The sequence below is a fragment of the Pteronotus mesoamericanus genome, unplaced genomic scaffold, assembly GCF_021234165.1.
Source record: "Pteronotus mesoamericanus isolate MK-2021 breed Mesoamerican mustached bat unplaced genomic scaffold, CSHL_Meso_final scaffold_54, whole genome shotgun sequence".
Classification (NCBI taxonomy): domain Eukaryota; kingdom Metazoa; phylum Chordata; class Mammalia; order Chiroptera; family Mormoopidae; genus Pteronotus; species Pteronotus mesoamericanus.
Window position 1 is genome coordinate 49,700,101 of NW_026555321.1, and position 13,957 is coordinate 49,714,057.

Consider the following 13,957-nt stretch of genomic DNA (forward strand, 5'->3'; position numbering starts at 1 on the left):
GAGTTAATGTTTTTTAATCCTTCAACATAAATACTGTTCCTTCACATTGCATTATCAGGAACTGATCTTGTTATGTCATTTCTGACTTGGTTGTAAGCCCAATCATCAACATGATAAAAGAATATTTCTTATGTAGACTCCGGCACCATAGCCCTGAACAGAAAAGGCAGATAGCAGTAGTATGAAACCACCAAAACCTAAGAAACACAAGCCCAATATAGAGTATTTTATATTACATAGGACAAGTAGATTAAAGCAGAAGCAAATGATAACTGCTGTAAAGCTATAAAAGCAGGTGACCTTCCTATAAAAGCTTATTTAAGAAAGAAAAAAATCTTATTGCCAAGTTTACTCCAATAGAGGTGTTCAGATGCCTCAAACTTGCGGCATCATAGGAATCACCTGAGGAACTTGCTACCCACCAGGACTCTCCTACCTTTTGTACAGTTCTAATTTCATTGCCATGCCATCCTACACATCAGTAGGCTTCTGAAAAGCCGTTATGAAACCCCATTTTAAAAAGAAAGAAGATACAGAAAAAGGAAGACATTCTTTTTTTCCCCAGAAGTTAACTGGATCTCCATTTAAATAACTCTAGTGGTAAGTGTTTGACTGGCAATCCTAAAGCCTAAGACATCATTCAGTCTGTAACAAGTACTTTACCACGAAAAAAGTTAGCACAATGTTTTTGCTTTGTTGGAGACCATGGGTAAATTTACAATTAAAAATGATACATATTAAATCATATTTAACTAAATAACGTAATAATGTCTCTTAGATGGCTTAGTTTTTAAAAATTCTTACAAAATACAATTCATGAAAGTAATATGTTGACTAAATTTTAATTTTCAGATTTTTAACTGACTTAAAAAACTTAGGCCAAGTTTAATGAATAAGTTATCTTTTAATGCCTGTAACTTCTTTAAGAAATTACAGAAACTACTGTCAATACATTTAATTTTAATTTAATCTTTTTTTTTAAACCAAGCTCTGGCCAGTTTTATTGAAAAAATTTTTGCATCAATTTACTTTTTACCAGTCTGTTATAGAATACTTCTAATGATACCTGAATCACCTGGATCAATGGTAGCCAGTGTACACACTCTAGTATTTTCCACATGCTGTGCTCTTTTCAATGATGGATGCCAGTCTTGGCCAACAAGGCATAGTACCCTATTTCAGATCTCCTCAAGGCTGGACAGTTGTTGGTGAGGATGACCAGTTTTGCTTTGCCTTGTTTGATCATTTTGAGTCTGTACCCAGCATGTACTTTCCACCTTTCATAACAAGTAGGAGCCTAGAGTTGATTGACACCAGTGACTTTTTCATCTTTTTGCAGCCATCACTATCTTACCTTAGTTGCAGGACAGCACCCACCCCAGAGCAGGTGCCAAGATGGTCAAGAAGGAAGAAAGCTAATTTACCCTTCTTTTTAAAATTTTTTATTTATTGATTGATTTTTACAGAGAGAGAAAGGAAGGAATGGGGGGGTAAGGGGGGAGAAATTTGTTGTTCCACTTACTTATGCATTCATTGGTTGATTCTTGTATGCACCTGATCTGGGGTCGAACCTGCAACTTTGGTGTGTCTGGCATTATCAGGTTGGTGGTCTAACCAACTGAGCTACATTGCCAGGGCCTACCCTTACTTCTTAAAATGCCAGTAGAGTAATAGAGTATAAAAATGGCTTTAGATGATAAGATATATCTATCTATCTATCTATCTTTGGTTATCACTTTTAATATATAAATAGTAAGAGATAAATGCTCCTCAAAAACTACCAGGATTGTTTTTAACTTTCTGGCCTCTGGGCATCTAGAGAAAAAAAGAAAAGACATTACTTTAAAGATGGTAGTTATCTGTGGTGTAGTTCATAAAAGTAGTATATTACTTCTAGGATATTTCCAGCAGAAGATCTTCAATGGAATGATTTACATTCAAGGATCGACTTGTTCAGTTCACACACCAGCCCTGAGTACTCCACAGTGTTACTCTGGGTTCATCTGTTTATGATCCCACATTCTTCATTACACTGTGAGCATTACAACAGCAGAGAATGAAACTCAATCAGCTTTGCATCCCCACACCTAATTTAGTACCTGACATGCAGTAGGCAGGCAGCAAGTTGGAAAGAAGTAAGGAGGTGAAAGAAATACTCTACTGGTTTATTTACCTTTTCCCCCATATCTGAATTGTTATCAATAATGAGTTAATTGACCTAATGGTGCAATGGTAAAATTGCTGTCCTTAGAGCTGGAAGCTTATATAAAAATATCAAGAATAGTTATTGGATGGAGTGTGCAGCCAAAAATACCTATACCATTTACTTCTGAAGGGTTATTTTGAATTTTCAGTTTTCAAAAGCACTTATTAAAATGTTGAGACCCCAGGAAAAGCAAAGACATCATCTGTTTTGTTAATCACTACATCATGTCATCAAGAACATTGTTTTTTCATCACTATATTTCTAGTGAGAACAGTGACTAGAACAGTAAATGTTAGTTGAATGAATGACTTTCTTGTACCAATTCTGATGGCTGCTGACTGCACTCCGTTGAAGGAATGCGATGTTTCAGTAATTGATTAGTGATGTCTGCCATGTGCACACATGGCAATGCAAAATGAGGACATTTGGAACATGACTGCTATGAATGTGTCAAACCACTCCTCTTGCTACACATTTTAGACAATTAGTTGACAGCAAAGAGGAAGACTACAGTACTGGGGTATGGGGAAGGTTATTGAGCAGCACGACTAAAGTGGCTGTGAGATGGAAATGAGACTTCTGGAAAGCAGATTCTGCTGCTTCCATGTTTAGCTGACCAATAAAAAAGGAAGAATTTCAAGCTTTACTATTACTTATTAATGCTAGTTTTTGTGTCTGTTTATTTAGTTTTTCCACAAATTAAAAGGTTAGGTTGTGCAATGCAACAGTGTTTTAACTTTTCACTAATTGAATGAAGGTATTGATGTACAATGAAAGGTATTCATGTTTATTTATTGAGACTGTGCATGTACTTTGTTAATTTCACATTCTTTGCACATTTATTTCTTTTCAAATTAGAGAAAGAGCATTGTTGAGATTCAGAGATAAAGGAATGATTTTAAAGAACAAAGAAATGGATTTATTATTCCCTGTCCCAAGAGTTTATATCTTTCTCTGGTTAGGAAGCAGATGCACTCACAATCATTCCAAAGCTAGGTTATCTCAAGGCTTTGTATTCAAGATCAGAATGGGAGTGTTTGCAGGTATTTTATTAAGAGCTTGAAGGGAATTTGAGGGGTGGAGGGAGACATTTTATAGCATAAATACAAAGGGTCTTATATTTCTCCCAACTCAAAAATTACAAACTGAGCTACGTCAGTGCTATATAAAGCAGCATTTTGAATTGAGCATGCTTAATTGCACACATGACAGCTGAGTTTTCTGTCATATTGTCACGTACACAGTTGTAGGTATGGAATTTAGTAATTAACTCATTCTTCTTTTTTCCCACCTTCCTGATCAGTGGAGGCAGTCCATTGTCCCACTGAATAAATATTTAGACCTGGGCCAGCACTTAAGTTACATAATCAACTAGGGTCATTTGTTCCTTGCGGCATTTGTTTTAATTTGGATTTCTTCTAAAATAGACCCTGAAACAAAGACTTGGGTGTAGGTAGTTTTTTGGGGGGGCGGGGTAGGGGAAGACAAGCCCCAGAAGTGCAAGTAAGAAAGCACAAAAACTGAGGCAGAAAAGGGGGAAGAGGGGATAAATTATGGATAAAAGAGCAGATTAGTGCTGTAGGTAACTACGGCTTAATTCTCCTGGGGAATCTGTGAGATTATGGGGAATCTCCCTGTCAAAACAAAGGCTGGCACATTTATTTACCCATGTATCTGTTGATAGACTGTGCCTACAAAGCTCCCATGGTGCAGGGGAGAGCACCCAACTAGAGGATGAGAGACACTCGTGACTTGGGGTGTTGTCAATGTGCCAGGGCTTATTTACCAACAGATACAGGTAAACTCAGGTGAGCCAGGGAGATATGGAGCAGTGCATCAGTAGCATTTTGAAAGCAAAATTCTTGCTTTCTCTAATCAAGGTAGGATTCATGATGGAGCTCTGAAGCTCAGACTGAAATAGATCCAGGGCCGCCATATGTGGTTGCGTAGGATGTGCACTGTACAATTCTAGGGAATGTTACTTGTATGGACTGAAAAGTAATTATTGTCCCTGAAAGCTGTGCAATGAACAATCTGTAAAACAATCACATGGACTATCTTGCATTTCCTTGGAGCCATGCAATGCACAATCTGCAAAGCTGTACACACACTTTCTCTTTATAAGAAAATCCTCCCATTAAGAGTAGATATTAGTTTTGGAAGAGTGGACAAATTATTATAAAGCATGAGAGGACATTTGAGAACAAAAGAGACCAGTTATCAGTACAGGTTCGAAATGACAATCAGACTCAGGAGATTCAGTAGATTTTAACCTAACACCACACTTTACCTCTTTAGATGGATACAGGACCTTATGCACAGCACCTGTGCCTCATTGGGAGGTCAAACTGCTACTGAATTCCCAGTTTTTTGGCTTTCTTCACCTATACAGGGCATGAATAGCTGCCATGCATACACAGTATAGGTGTATCATCTTAGTTTAGAGAGGCTGCAGCCTCAGTTTCCCACCAATGCTTTAGACCATTCTAGTCCAGTTCAAGGCTCTTCCATTCTCATTATGGTGCCAACAATTAGAGGTTTTACAGCAGACAAGGGAGATACAACCTTTTACATATATCTTAATTTGTGATTTCCAGTGTGACAGTATTATAAAAGACAGTGCAGGGTATGTGGAGGTGGTCTGGCTCTCTCACCTATATGCGTGGGTAACCAGAGGGAGCAACTCCTCGCAACCTTGAAGAAGTCTGATAAAGCAGTGTTCCCACAGCCTTGAGCCCGGGTCTCAGGGCCTTGTGTTCCGGGTGCGATAAACTGCCCTGTAGTCTTGAGTAGGCTTGCATGAGCAGCTCATGATAGTTACTTCCCTTTCTGGCCTGCAGCCTGTTTTGTTTAGGGCTAGTATTTAAGGGGTAGGAGTTTTGGACGGGGTGGGGAGTTGGGGCGCTGACTTGGACACAGGCTTGTGGCCTGTGTGACTCCTTCCACACGGGCTCATGGCCTGTGTGCAGCATGAACACAGGCTTTATGACCTGTGTGATTTCCCCAGGCAGGGCTTGTCCCTGTATGACTCTCCCAAATAAAGGCATGTCAAGCATCCCCAAGGCTCCATGCATCTTCTTCCATCTACCCGAGCCCCGAGTGGACCTGTCCAGCCTAGAGAGGCCGCAACACAGACAGATTCCGAATTTGTTTCAGATGTAGATTGCTTTTAGCCCACAGCTTGATGTTAACATTTTACTCTGAATGGTGTGGGTCAGTGGTTTGAGCATTGTCCTGCAAACTGAGGGGCCGCAGGTTTGATTCACAGTCAGAGTACGTGTCTGAGTTGCGGGCCAGATCCCTGGTTGGGGTCTTGTGAGAGGCAACCAAGTGATATTTCTCTCGCACATTGATGTTTCTCTCACTCCCTTTCTCCCTCCCTTCTCTCTCAAAGAATAAGTAAAATATTTTTTAAAACCATTTTACTTACAGTAGTCTGCATGATTCTTTGATGAATAAGAATACAATGCATATAAAACAATGACCCTCACCCTGACCTATGTGGCTTAGTTGTAGAATATTTAAGAAAGGAGAGACAGGCACACAACATGTATTTTAGAATGATATTTGTCAACTTCCTTTAAAAATTTTCCTGTGCCGACTGGGCAAGACAAGGAAGCCCCTCCCTTTTGCCTCTCTCCAGTGGTTACTTCAGGTGCCTGTCTTCCGCGTCTCCCACACAGGACTGTAGGACCACTGGTGGTCTCCGATTGAGTGAAAAAGGGGAGCCCTCCCAGCAGGCACCCTTTGGCTCAGTCTCACAAATGACTGAAAGGATCTGAGACAAGAATGCGTGCATGAATATGCTTCCAGGCGCCACTGGAGGTGGGTGGAACCTCTAAAGGAGCAAAGGCCAGGAGTACCCAGAGTATTCACTGAGTGACCTGTGCTGCGCTGAAAGGCTAGACCAGACAGAGGGGCAACAACCAGTGCAGCTCTGTCCCCGCCAATATACTCTATTCCTCTCCATCTCAAGCCTTCATAATGCCAGAGGAATTTTCTAAACCGAATTTGTCCTTTTACGTAGCAGAAAACCTTTTGAAAATTTTTTTTCCTGTGCCAATTTTCTTGTCTAAACTTTCCTTTAGAGCAGAGAGAATTTTAAAAATATAGAGTACCTGACTAATATGGGGCACTGACCTCTTTTCCTTTAGATTGTCAAATAAAAAATGACAACAGCCAACACAACAATAGCTATCTGATGTGACTGAATCAAAATTATTCCTATTTTTTTTGGCAGGTTGGTAAAAAATATATTTGGTGTGCTGCAGAATTTTAGTAATTAGTTTATGTGTTCTATGAGATGAAAAAGGTTGGTATAAGTGGAATCACAAAGTATATATTTTTTTTATCTGGCTTTTTAAATTTAGCCTAAGGCTTTGAGATTAATCCATGTTGTTGTGTGCACAAATAATTTATTTCTTTTTATTACTGAGTCATATTCCATTGTATGGATACTCCATAAAATGTTTATCTGTTCATTAGTTGGTGGACATTTGGATTATTTCCAGTTTTTGCTATTATAGATAAAGTTGTTAGAACAATAATGTAAAAATATTTGTATGAACACATTTTCATTTCTCTTGGGTAAATATCTAAGAGGTGTATTGGAAAGCTGGGAGTGGGAAGGAAGCATTTGGGGGAGGATGTAATAATAGAAAATTTTTCTTTAAAAAAATAGTAAAAACACATACATGAAAATAACATGGCCATTGGTTTCCATAGTGGTTGTACCATATTACATTCCCAATAGTGATGCATGAGAGTTCTAGTTGCTCTTTATTTTTTTTTTTTAGAGAGAGGGGAAAGGAGCGAGAAAGGAGAAATATCAATGTGTGATTGCCTCTCGTGCACTCCCTTACTGGGGACCTGGCCTGCAACCAAGGCATGTGCCCTGACTGGGAATCAAATCAGCAGCTCTTTGGTTTGCAGGCTGGCACTCAATCCACTGAGTCACACCAGCCAGGGTCCCTAGTTGCTCTTTAAAAAAAAAAAAAAAAAAGATTTTATTTATTTATTTTTAGAGTGAGGGGAAGGAAGGGAGAAAGAAAGGAAGAGAAACATTGATTGGTTGTTTGTGCAGTCCCAAACTCACAACCCAGGCATGTGCCCTGACTGGGGATCGAACTGGCGACCTTTTGCTTTGCAGGATGATGCCCAACCAACTGAGCCACACCAGTCAGGGCAGTACCATTTGTTCTTTATTCTTGCCAGCAATCCTTGTTCTTTCTGGTCTTTTTAATTGTAGCCATTCTAGTGAATATACAGTTGTAAGTCATTGTGGTTTTTACTGGCATTTCTCTAATGTGGTAGCCAGTTTCAGAGATGGCACCTAATGATCCTAATCTCCTGGTATTTATGCCTTTGCGTAGTCCCATCCCATGATAAATAAGAATGACCTGTGTAACAAATAGGCTGTTGCAGAAATGACAACCGAGTGACATCTGAGGCCAGGTCATATCTTGTTTCTGTCTTGTTCTCTTAGATCATTCACTCTGGGGGAAAACCTGCTATCATTTCATGAGGACACTCAAGTAACCCCATGGAAAGGTCTATGTGGCAAGGAACCGAGGTTAGCTACCAGCAGTTAGCACTAATTTCCCAGTCATGGAGTGAACCATTTTGTAAGTGGATCCTCTGGTCCCAATCAAGTCTTTGGATATAGCCCTCGCTTATGCCTTGACTGCAGCCTCAAGAGAGAGACCCTGAGACTAAACCACTCAGCTAAGCCACTCTTAAATTTCTAACCCACAGAAAGTGTATGAGGTAATAAATGTTTATTATTCTAAATTTTGGGGTAATTTGTTACTCAGCAATAGATAACCAATACAGATTTTGGTACTTGGAAATGGGATACTAATGTAACAAACATCTAAACTGTTTGGGAGTGGCTTTGGCATCAGGTAGTATTTGAAAGATGGAAGGACTTTGAGGGGCTTTTAGTGAAAGCCCATTGATAGAAACTTGATGGCCTTTGAGGAGGCTATTGACAAAGGCTTGTGGGAAAGTATGATAGACAGAATTCTCAGGTGGTTCTCAAGATTCCTGTCCCCTAATTTATATGTTTCGCATAATGGCTTCTCTTTGAGTTGTGAGTAGAACCTGTTAGTATGATATTACAGACACGACTATGTTGCACTATACAGCAAAAGGGATTTTGCAGATGTAATTTAGGTCTCTAGTCATTTGACTTAGAGTCATTCAAAAGAGATATTATCCTGGTTAGCATACAGCCCTAGCTTATGCCTGGTTAGGCCTGACCTAGTCATCTGAGCCCTTAAAATAGACAAACAACAGCATAAGAAATTCTGCTGGCTTTGAGGAAGTGAACTAGCATGTTTTGAGATGGCTGTTGGAGGGTGCTATGTGGCAAACAGGAAAGCATGTGTTCTGCAGGCAGCATAGGGAAAGGTATTGTTGGTAGAGGGAACAACATGGGTAAAATGAGGAGGCTTGAAAGTGAGTAGTCCACCCAGTGGGAAGAGTGACAGGAGACACTGGCTTAGAGGTGAGTCTCATGCTAAGGAAGCTAGACTGTCTCATATGGGCAGCAAAGGTAGTCATTCAAAATAGGGAAGTGACATTACCATCATCTTCAGAGAGCACTTCCAATGAGCTAGGAACTAAGTTAACGTGTATGCGTTATCCCACTTAATCTGTAATAGTACCAAAGATGTTACTCTCATTATCCCCACTTTACAAAGCAGGAACCTCAATCCTAGAGAAGTAATGCCTTAGGGAAGGTAATAAATAGGTCAGAATTTGAAACTCTAAAGGCATTTCTGCCAATCATTTCTAGATCATCTTAACCATAAGAGAATAAAGGTTCTAGCAGTGGTATGAAAGATGGATTGAACAAGGACAGACAAGAAGCCTGCTGTAGCTGCTGCATGGGTTTTGAGGAAAAATGAAGGCACTAAGTAAAATTGCAAGCCCAGCTCTACTACATTCCCTGTAGCTTTTGGTTGGCTACGGAACCTCTTGGAGCATCTCCATCCTCTGTAAAATGAGGATGCTAATGGTGCATACCTTAGAATGTGGTTCTGAGTATTATGTGAGAAACTGTCTATCAGTCCTCTAACGCCACATCTGAGATGTAGTTGGTCCTTAATATATGGTAATTTTGAAAGTATTTATTGAATAAAAGTAAAGGCAGGTCCACTTCAAAAAACTTTTATTAAGTACTTAATAAATTGGTCTTCAACGTGTGCAACTTGTACCGCAGTGAACAAAATGAGCAAGCAAATAGTTGAACACGTAAATAACTTCAAATGCAATAACTGCCAGTAAGAAGTGGAGGATATTAAGTATTTTTCTATAGCTTTAATAACGTTCCGATACTGCCTGCTTTATAGTAATTCAAGACATTTGCACAGATAAACCAAAACAAGCCAAAAAGAAGTAACTGATTAGAAACACAAACCTCGCTCCCCTGAAACTAGCTCTGCCCTTTCATGGCTTAAGCAAAACAAGCAAATCCCCTCAAACCCTAAAACAAGTCCTCAGTGTGGTCACTATCAGACGGAAAGGGGGTTGGGGGACGCGGGGATAACCGGCGACAGAGATACGACTTCGTGTGCTGAACACTCAATACACAAATGATGTATTATATATAGAATTGTACACCGTAAACCTAGAAATATTTTTAACAAACGTAACCCCAATAAAATCAATTAAGGAAACCAAAACGAAACACAAATCTTTTCCCCTAAAACAAGTTCTGCCCTCACAGGGCCCCTCCCTCCACTTCAGCCTCCCGGGCTTACACTTTTGCTCCTCCCAGTTCTCTCTGAGGGACTCCCCGCTCCGGGATCGCAGCGGAGGCTCATTCGCTCGCGAGAGTTCCTCCATCTGGCCGATCACAGGCTGCAGAGCTGGAGGCCACCTGGAGTGGCCCAGTTCGGCTCAATCACTCTTCCTTGGCCCCGCCCCTCCGTCTCGGAGCCCCGCGGCCCCAGCTCGACCGGTGGTACCGGGAGCTGGTATGGTTTGCCTTCACGAGACCGCGGAAGGGAGGCGCTTCAGGTACTGCCGCCAAGATGGTACTGCCTCCACGTCCAGTTGCCAGGAGGCTGTGACTCGCCTCCGCTCAGCTTCGACATAGAGCGTTGGGGGTGTTTTCTGGGCTATGGACCGGCCTGGGTTCACGGTCTCTCTGGTGGTAAGTGCGGAGCGGGAGAGTGGGGCACTCGGAGTGCCGGAGTCCAGCACTGGCGGCAGCGGGGGCTCCTCTGCACTCGCAGTTTCTTCCGGTTCTGCGCGCTGAACTGTCTTCGGGTCACCGGTCACCAGGTCTGGGAGCAAGCACGCGGAGGTCCCGGGCCTGCGCCGGGTCCCCTGTCAAGGCCACGTCTTTCCTAGCCTGCCGTCGGAGAGTCGGGTCGGGTGGGGGTGGCTACTTGACTCACTGTCTTTTACAGAAAGACAGATTGCTCTACTTAAAAGCTTCAGCTGAGTCCTGGCTGGTGTGGCTCCCATATGGATTTGCATTTCACTTTGTTACCATTTTTCGCGTATTTGCTGCACCTTTTTCTTTGTTGGCCAGTTCCTTCCTTTGATTACCAATTTTGTAAAATGTCACTCTGGCACAGTAATTTGAACCATGGTGTTGGAGGACTTGTATAATTTATAACTGAAGTTCATGTGTGCAGCACTTACAAAGTCCAGGGACTGCTTGTACTTCTTTTTCTTTTCTTCAGTGAGTTGCTTCTGAAAAAGCTTTTCCAGAGTACTCATGTGATGTCTGCTCACTGGATCTATCCTTATACATGGGTGTGTTGGCAGGGCTTCTTAGGTAGACTGAGTAAACAGAAGAAAAGGTAAGAGTGAAGTTATTGAACACACTGTTAAGGGAAGTTTTCAGTGTCTTTTGCTCAAAATCTTTCTTTCTGGAAGGTAGTCCCTTAGTTTTCAATCTGGAGTAAAAAGAAATTAGTATCTGACAATGAAGCACTATCTCTAAATATATAAGGAACTGGGAATGAGGCTTCGTGTTCTCAAGGTTACCTTTATGAGAGGGACCCCCCCCCAAAACTGGAATTTATTTATAAAAAGCTGTGTGTTTATTCTTACATGTTTAAACTTCCAACACCTTCAAAGTACTCTCCATTTGATGCAATACACCTTTTGAGATTTTTTTTCCCGCTGCTCAGAACAGTTTTTGAACTCGTTGATTTTGATGCCACTTAGTGCCTCTGCTGTTTTTTGTTTCACCTCTTCTGTATTGGCAAAATGTTTCCTTTTGAGGTTTTTTTTTTTTCATCCTGGGAAACAAAACAAAGTCACTTGGGGTGAGATCAGGTTAATAGGAGGGTGGGGCACAAGGGTCATGCTGTTTTTGGTCAAAAACTGTTGAATACTCAGTGTGGTGTGGGCAGGTTCACTTGTAAGTCAGCCGTCCTGAAATGGGCAGATGCGTTTAAAGAGTCTTCAAAAAAAAAAATTCACTGAAGCAGAACGCAGCCTCTCACAACAATACCAGTTCATACACTGATACAGATGGATTACTAGAACACTCCCCTAGCAGAGGAAGCCTGTACTACAAGGGGCTCGCCCCTTCAGAAGATAATTCTTGTTGTTTTTGGGTCCCCCCTTGTATGTGACTTGTTTTATATTGGCACTGAAGTCTGAGTGAGCAGATCTACCTTTTTTGGTTGTTTTTGTGTTGAGCAGGCAGTTACCTAGACACAAGTATATTCTGAATTTTGATCAGTTAGTGGAGCAGCTGAGGCAGCCTTAGAGACAAGACCATCAGTCACCTGGGACCACAGCTATGATAGAGGAGTTTCTTCTGCGTCTCAAGTACTGAGGGATGGGACTACCTTCCTTTCTTATTTTTCTTTCAGCATAAGAGGGGTACTGGGAAAGGTTTAGTATGTGATAGTTTAGCTGGAAATCGCTTGTTAATGTGCTTTTGTTATCATTTCCAAACCAAATAGTATGTGTCCATATGTAAATTTTAAATACTAATTTTTTTAATGGCACAGACAGAATTTGAGTAGCATTAATGAAATGTCAACTAGAGAAAATTTAAAAGTTTTGGAAAGATAAAGTTACACCCATAGTTTTTCCACCTTACATCAGGTATTTTTTACCTGTTAACCAAACATACGTTAGTCTTTGCTCTCATACTTGGGAAGAGTGCCTAAAAGCTATAGTCCTTGCCTTCATAGGTTTATAGTCAAATAGGAGCAGACATTAAACAGTAAATAAAATAAAAATTAACTATGTAATTGCAAATGATGACATAAAGTAACCATTTGCTGAGCACTTTAATGTGCTTATGCAATTTTTTCATATCTGAAGTCCTATCATTACACTTTTGTGCTCTTTTTATTCTTTTAAAAAAATTTAACCCATAAACTTAAATCCAAGTGTCATAATGAAATTTGAACCTTAGTGTTTCTCAGCTTTTTGAAGTTGCTGAGTTGTTCCTGTCATGCAAATCACTGCATGATTTGGCTTTCTGTTGAGTGGGTCTGTGGGTAATTCTCGTCCAGGGAAGAGAATTTGAGGAGAGATTTTAACTCATTATTGCTGATGAAAGACTTGAATTTACAGATTTTTATATGCAAATTTATTAAATTTAATATATGAATATAATATTTAGTCTTTGGTAAAGTGTCTTAGTCTTTCGCATGGTTTTTAAAAAAATATATTTTATTGATTATGCTATTACAGTTGTCCCATTTTTTTCTCCCCTTTATTCCCCTCTGCCCTGCACTCCCCCCTCCTACCAACATCCACCGCCCCCCCTGCCCCGCATCTTATCTCATATCCATGGGTCATACAGATAAGTTCTTTGGTTTCTCCATTTCCTATGCTATTCTTAACCTCCCCCTGTCTGTTTTATACCTACCATTTATGCTTCTTATTCCCAGCACTTTTTCCCCTTTCCCCCCCTTCCCCCTTCCGCCTGATAACATTCCAAATGGTCTCCATTTCTGTGATTTCTGTTCCAATTCTAGTTGTTTTCTTAGGTTGTTTTTGTTTTTTTTAGGTTCAGTTATTTATAGTTGTGAGTTTGTTAATCATTTTACTGTTCATATTTATGATCATCTTCTTTTTCTTAGATAAGTCCCTTTAACATTCCATATAATAAAGGCTGGGTGGTGATGAACTCCTTCAACTTTACCTTATCTGGGAAGCACTTTATCTGCCCTTCCATTCTAAATGATAGCTTTGCTGGATAGAGTAATTTTGCATGAGGTGCTTGTCTTTCATGACTTTGAATACTTCTTTTCAGCCCTTTCTTGTCTGTAAGGTTTCTTTAGAGAAATCAGCTGATAGTCTTATGGGAATTCCTTTGTAGGTAACTGTCTCCTTTTCTCTTGCTGCTTTATTTTTTTTTAAGATTTTATTTATTTATTTTTAGAGAGAGAGGAGAGAAACATCAATGTGTGGTTACCCCTCGAGCACCCCCTACTGGGGACCTGGCCTGCAAACCCAGGCATATGTCCTGACTGGGAATCGAACTGGTGACCTTTTGGTTAGCAGGCTGCACTCAGTCCACTGAGCCACACCAATCAGGGCTCTTGCTGCTTTTAAGATTCTCTCCTTACCTTTAATTTTCGGTAATGTAATTATGATGTTGTCTTGGTGTGTGCTTCCTTGGGTCCAATTTCTTTGGGACTCTCTGAGCTTCCTAAGGCTTCCTGAAAGTCTATTTCCTTTGCCAGATTGGGGAAGTTTTCCTTCGTTATTTTTTTCAAGTAAGTATTCAATTTCTTGCTTTTCCTCTTTTCCTTCTGT

At 40.5% G+C, this 13,957-nt stretch overlaps 1 protein-coding gene and 1 pseudogene across 6 annotated transcripts in view; one reads left to right on the plus strand and one right to left on the minus strand.

Moving 5' to 3' along the window:
• Positions 1–1,025: 1,025 nt before the first annotated feature.
• On the minus strand, positions 1,026–2,600 carry LOC129088144 (60S ribosomal protein L30-like; annotated as a pseudogene).
• A 7,443-nt stretch (positions 2,601–10,043) lies between these two features.
• Positions 10,044–13,957, plus strand: part of SLC25A26 (solute carrier family 25 member 26) — a 159,194-nt gene continuing 155,280 nt past the window's right edge. For all 6 annotated transcript variants that reach the window (XM_054595087.1, XM_054595089.1, XM_054595088.1 and 3 more), the window contains exon 1: positions 10,044–10,367. In XM_054595087.1, coding sequence (XP_054451062.1) covers positions 10,335–10,367 — 33 coding nt within the window. In that variant the 5' untranslated portion in view covers positions 10,044–10,334. The remainder of the gene's footprint in view (positions 10,368–13,957) is intronic.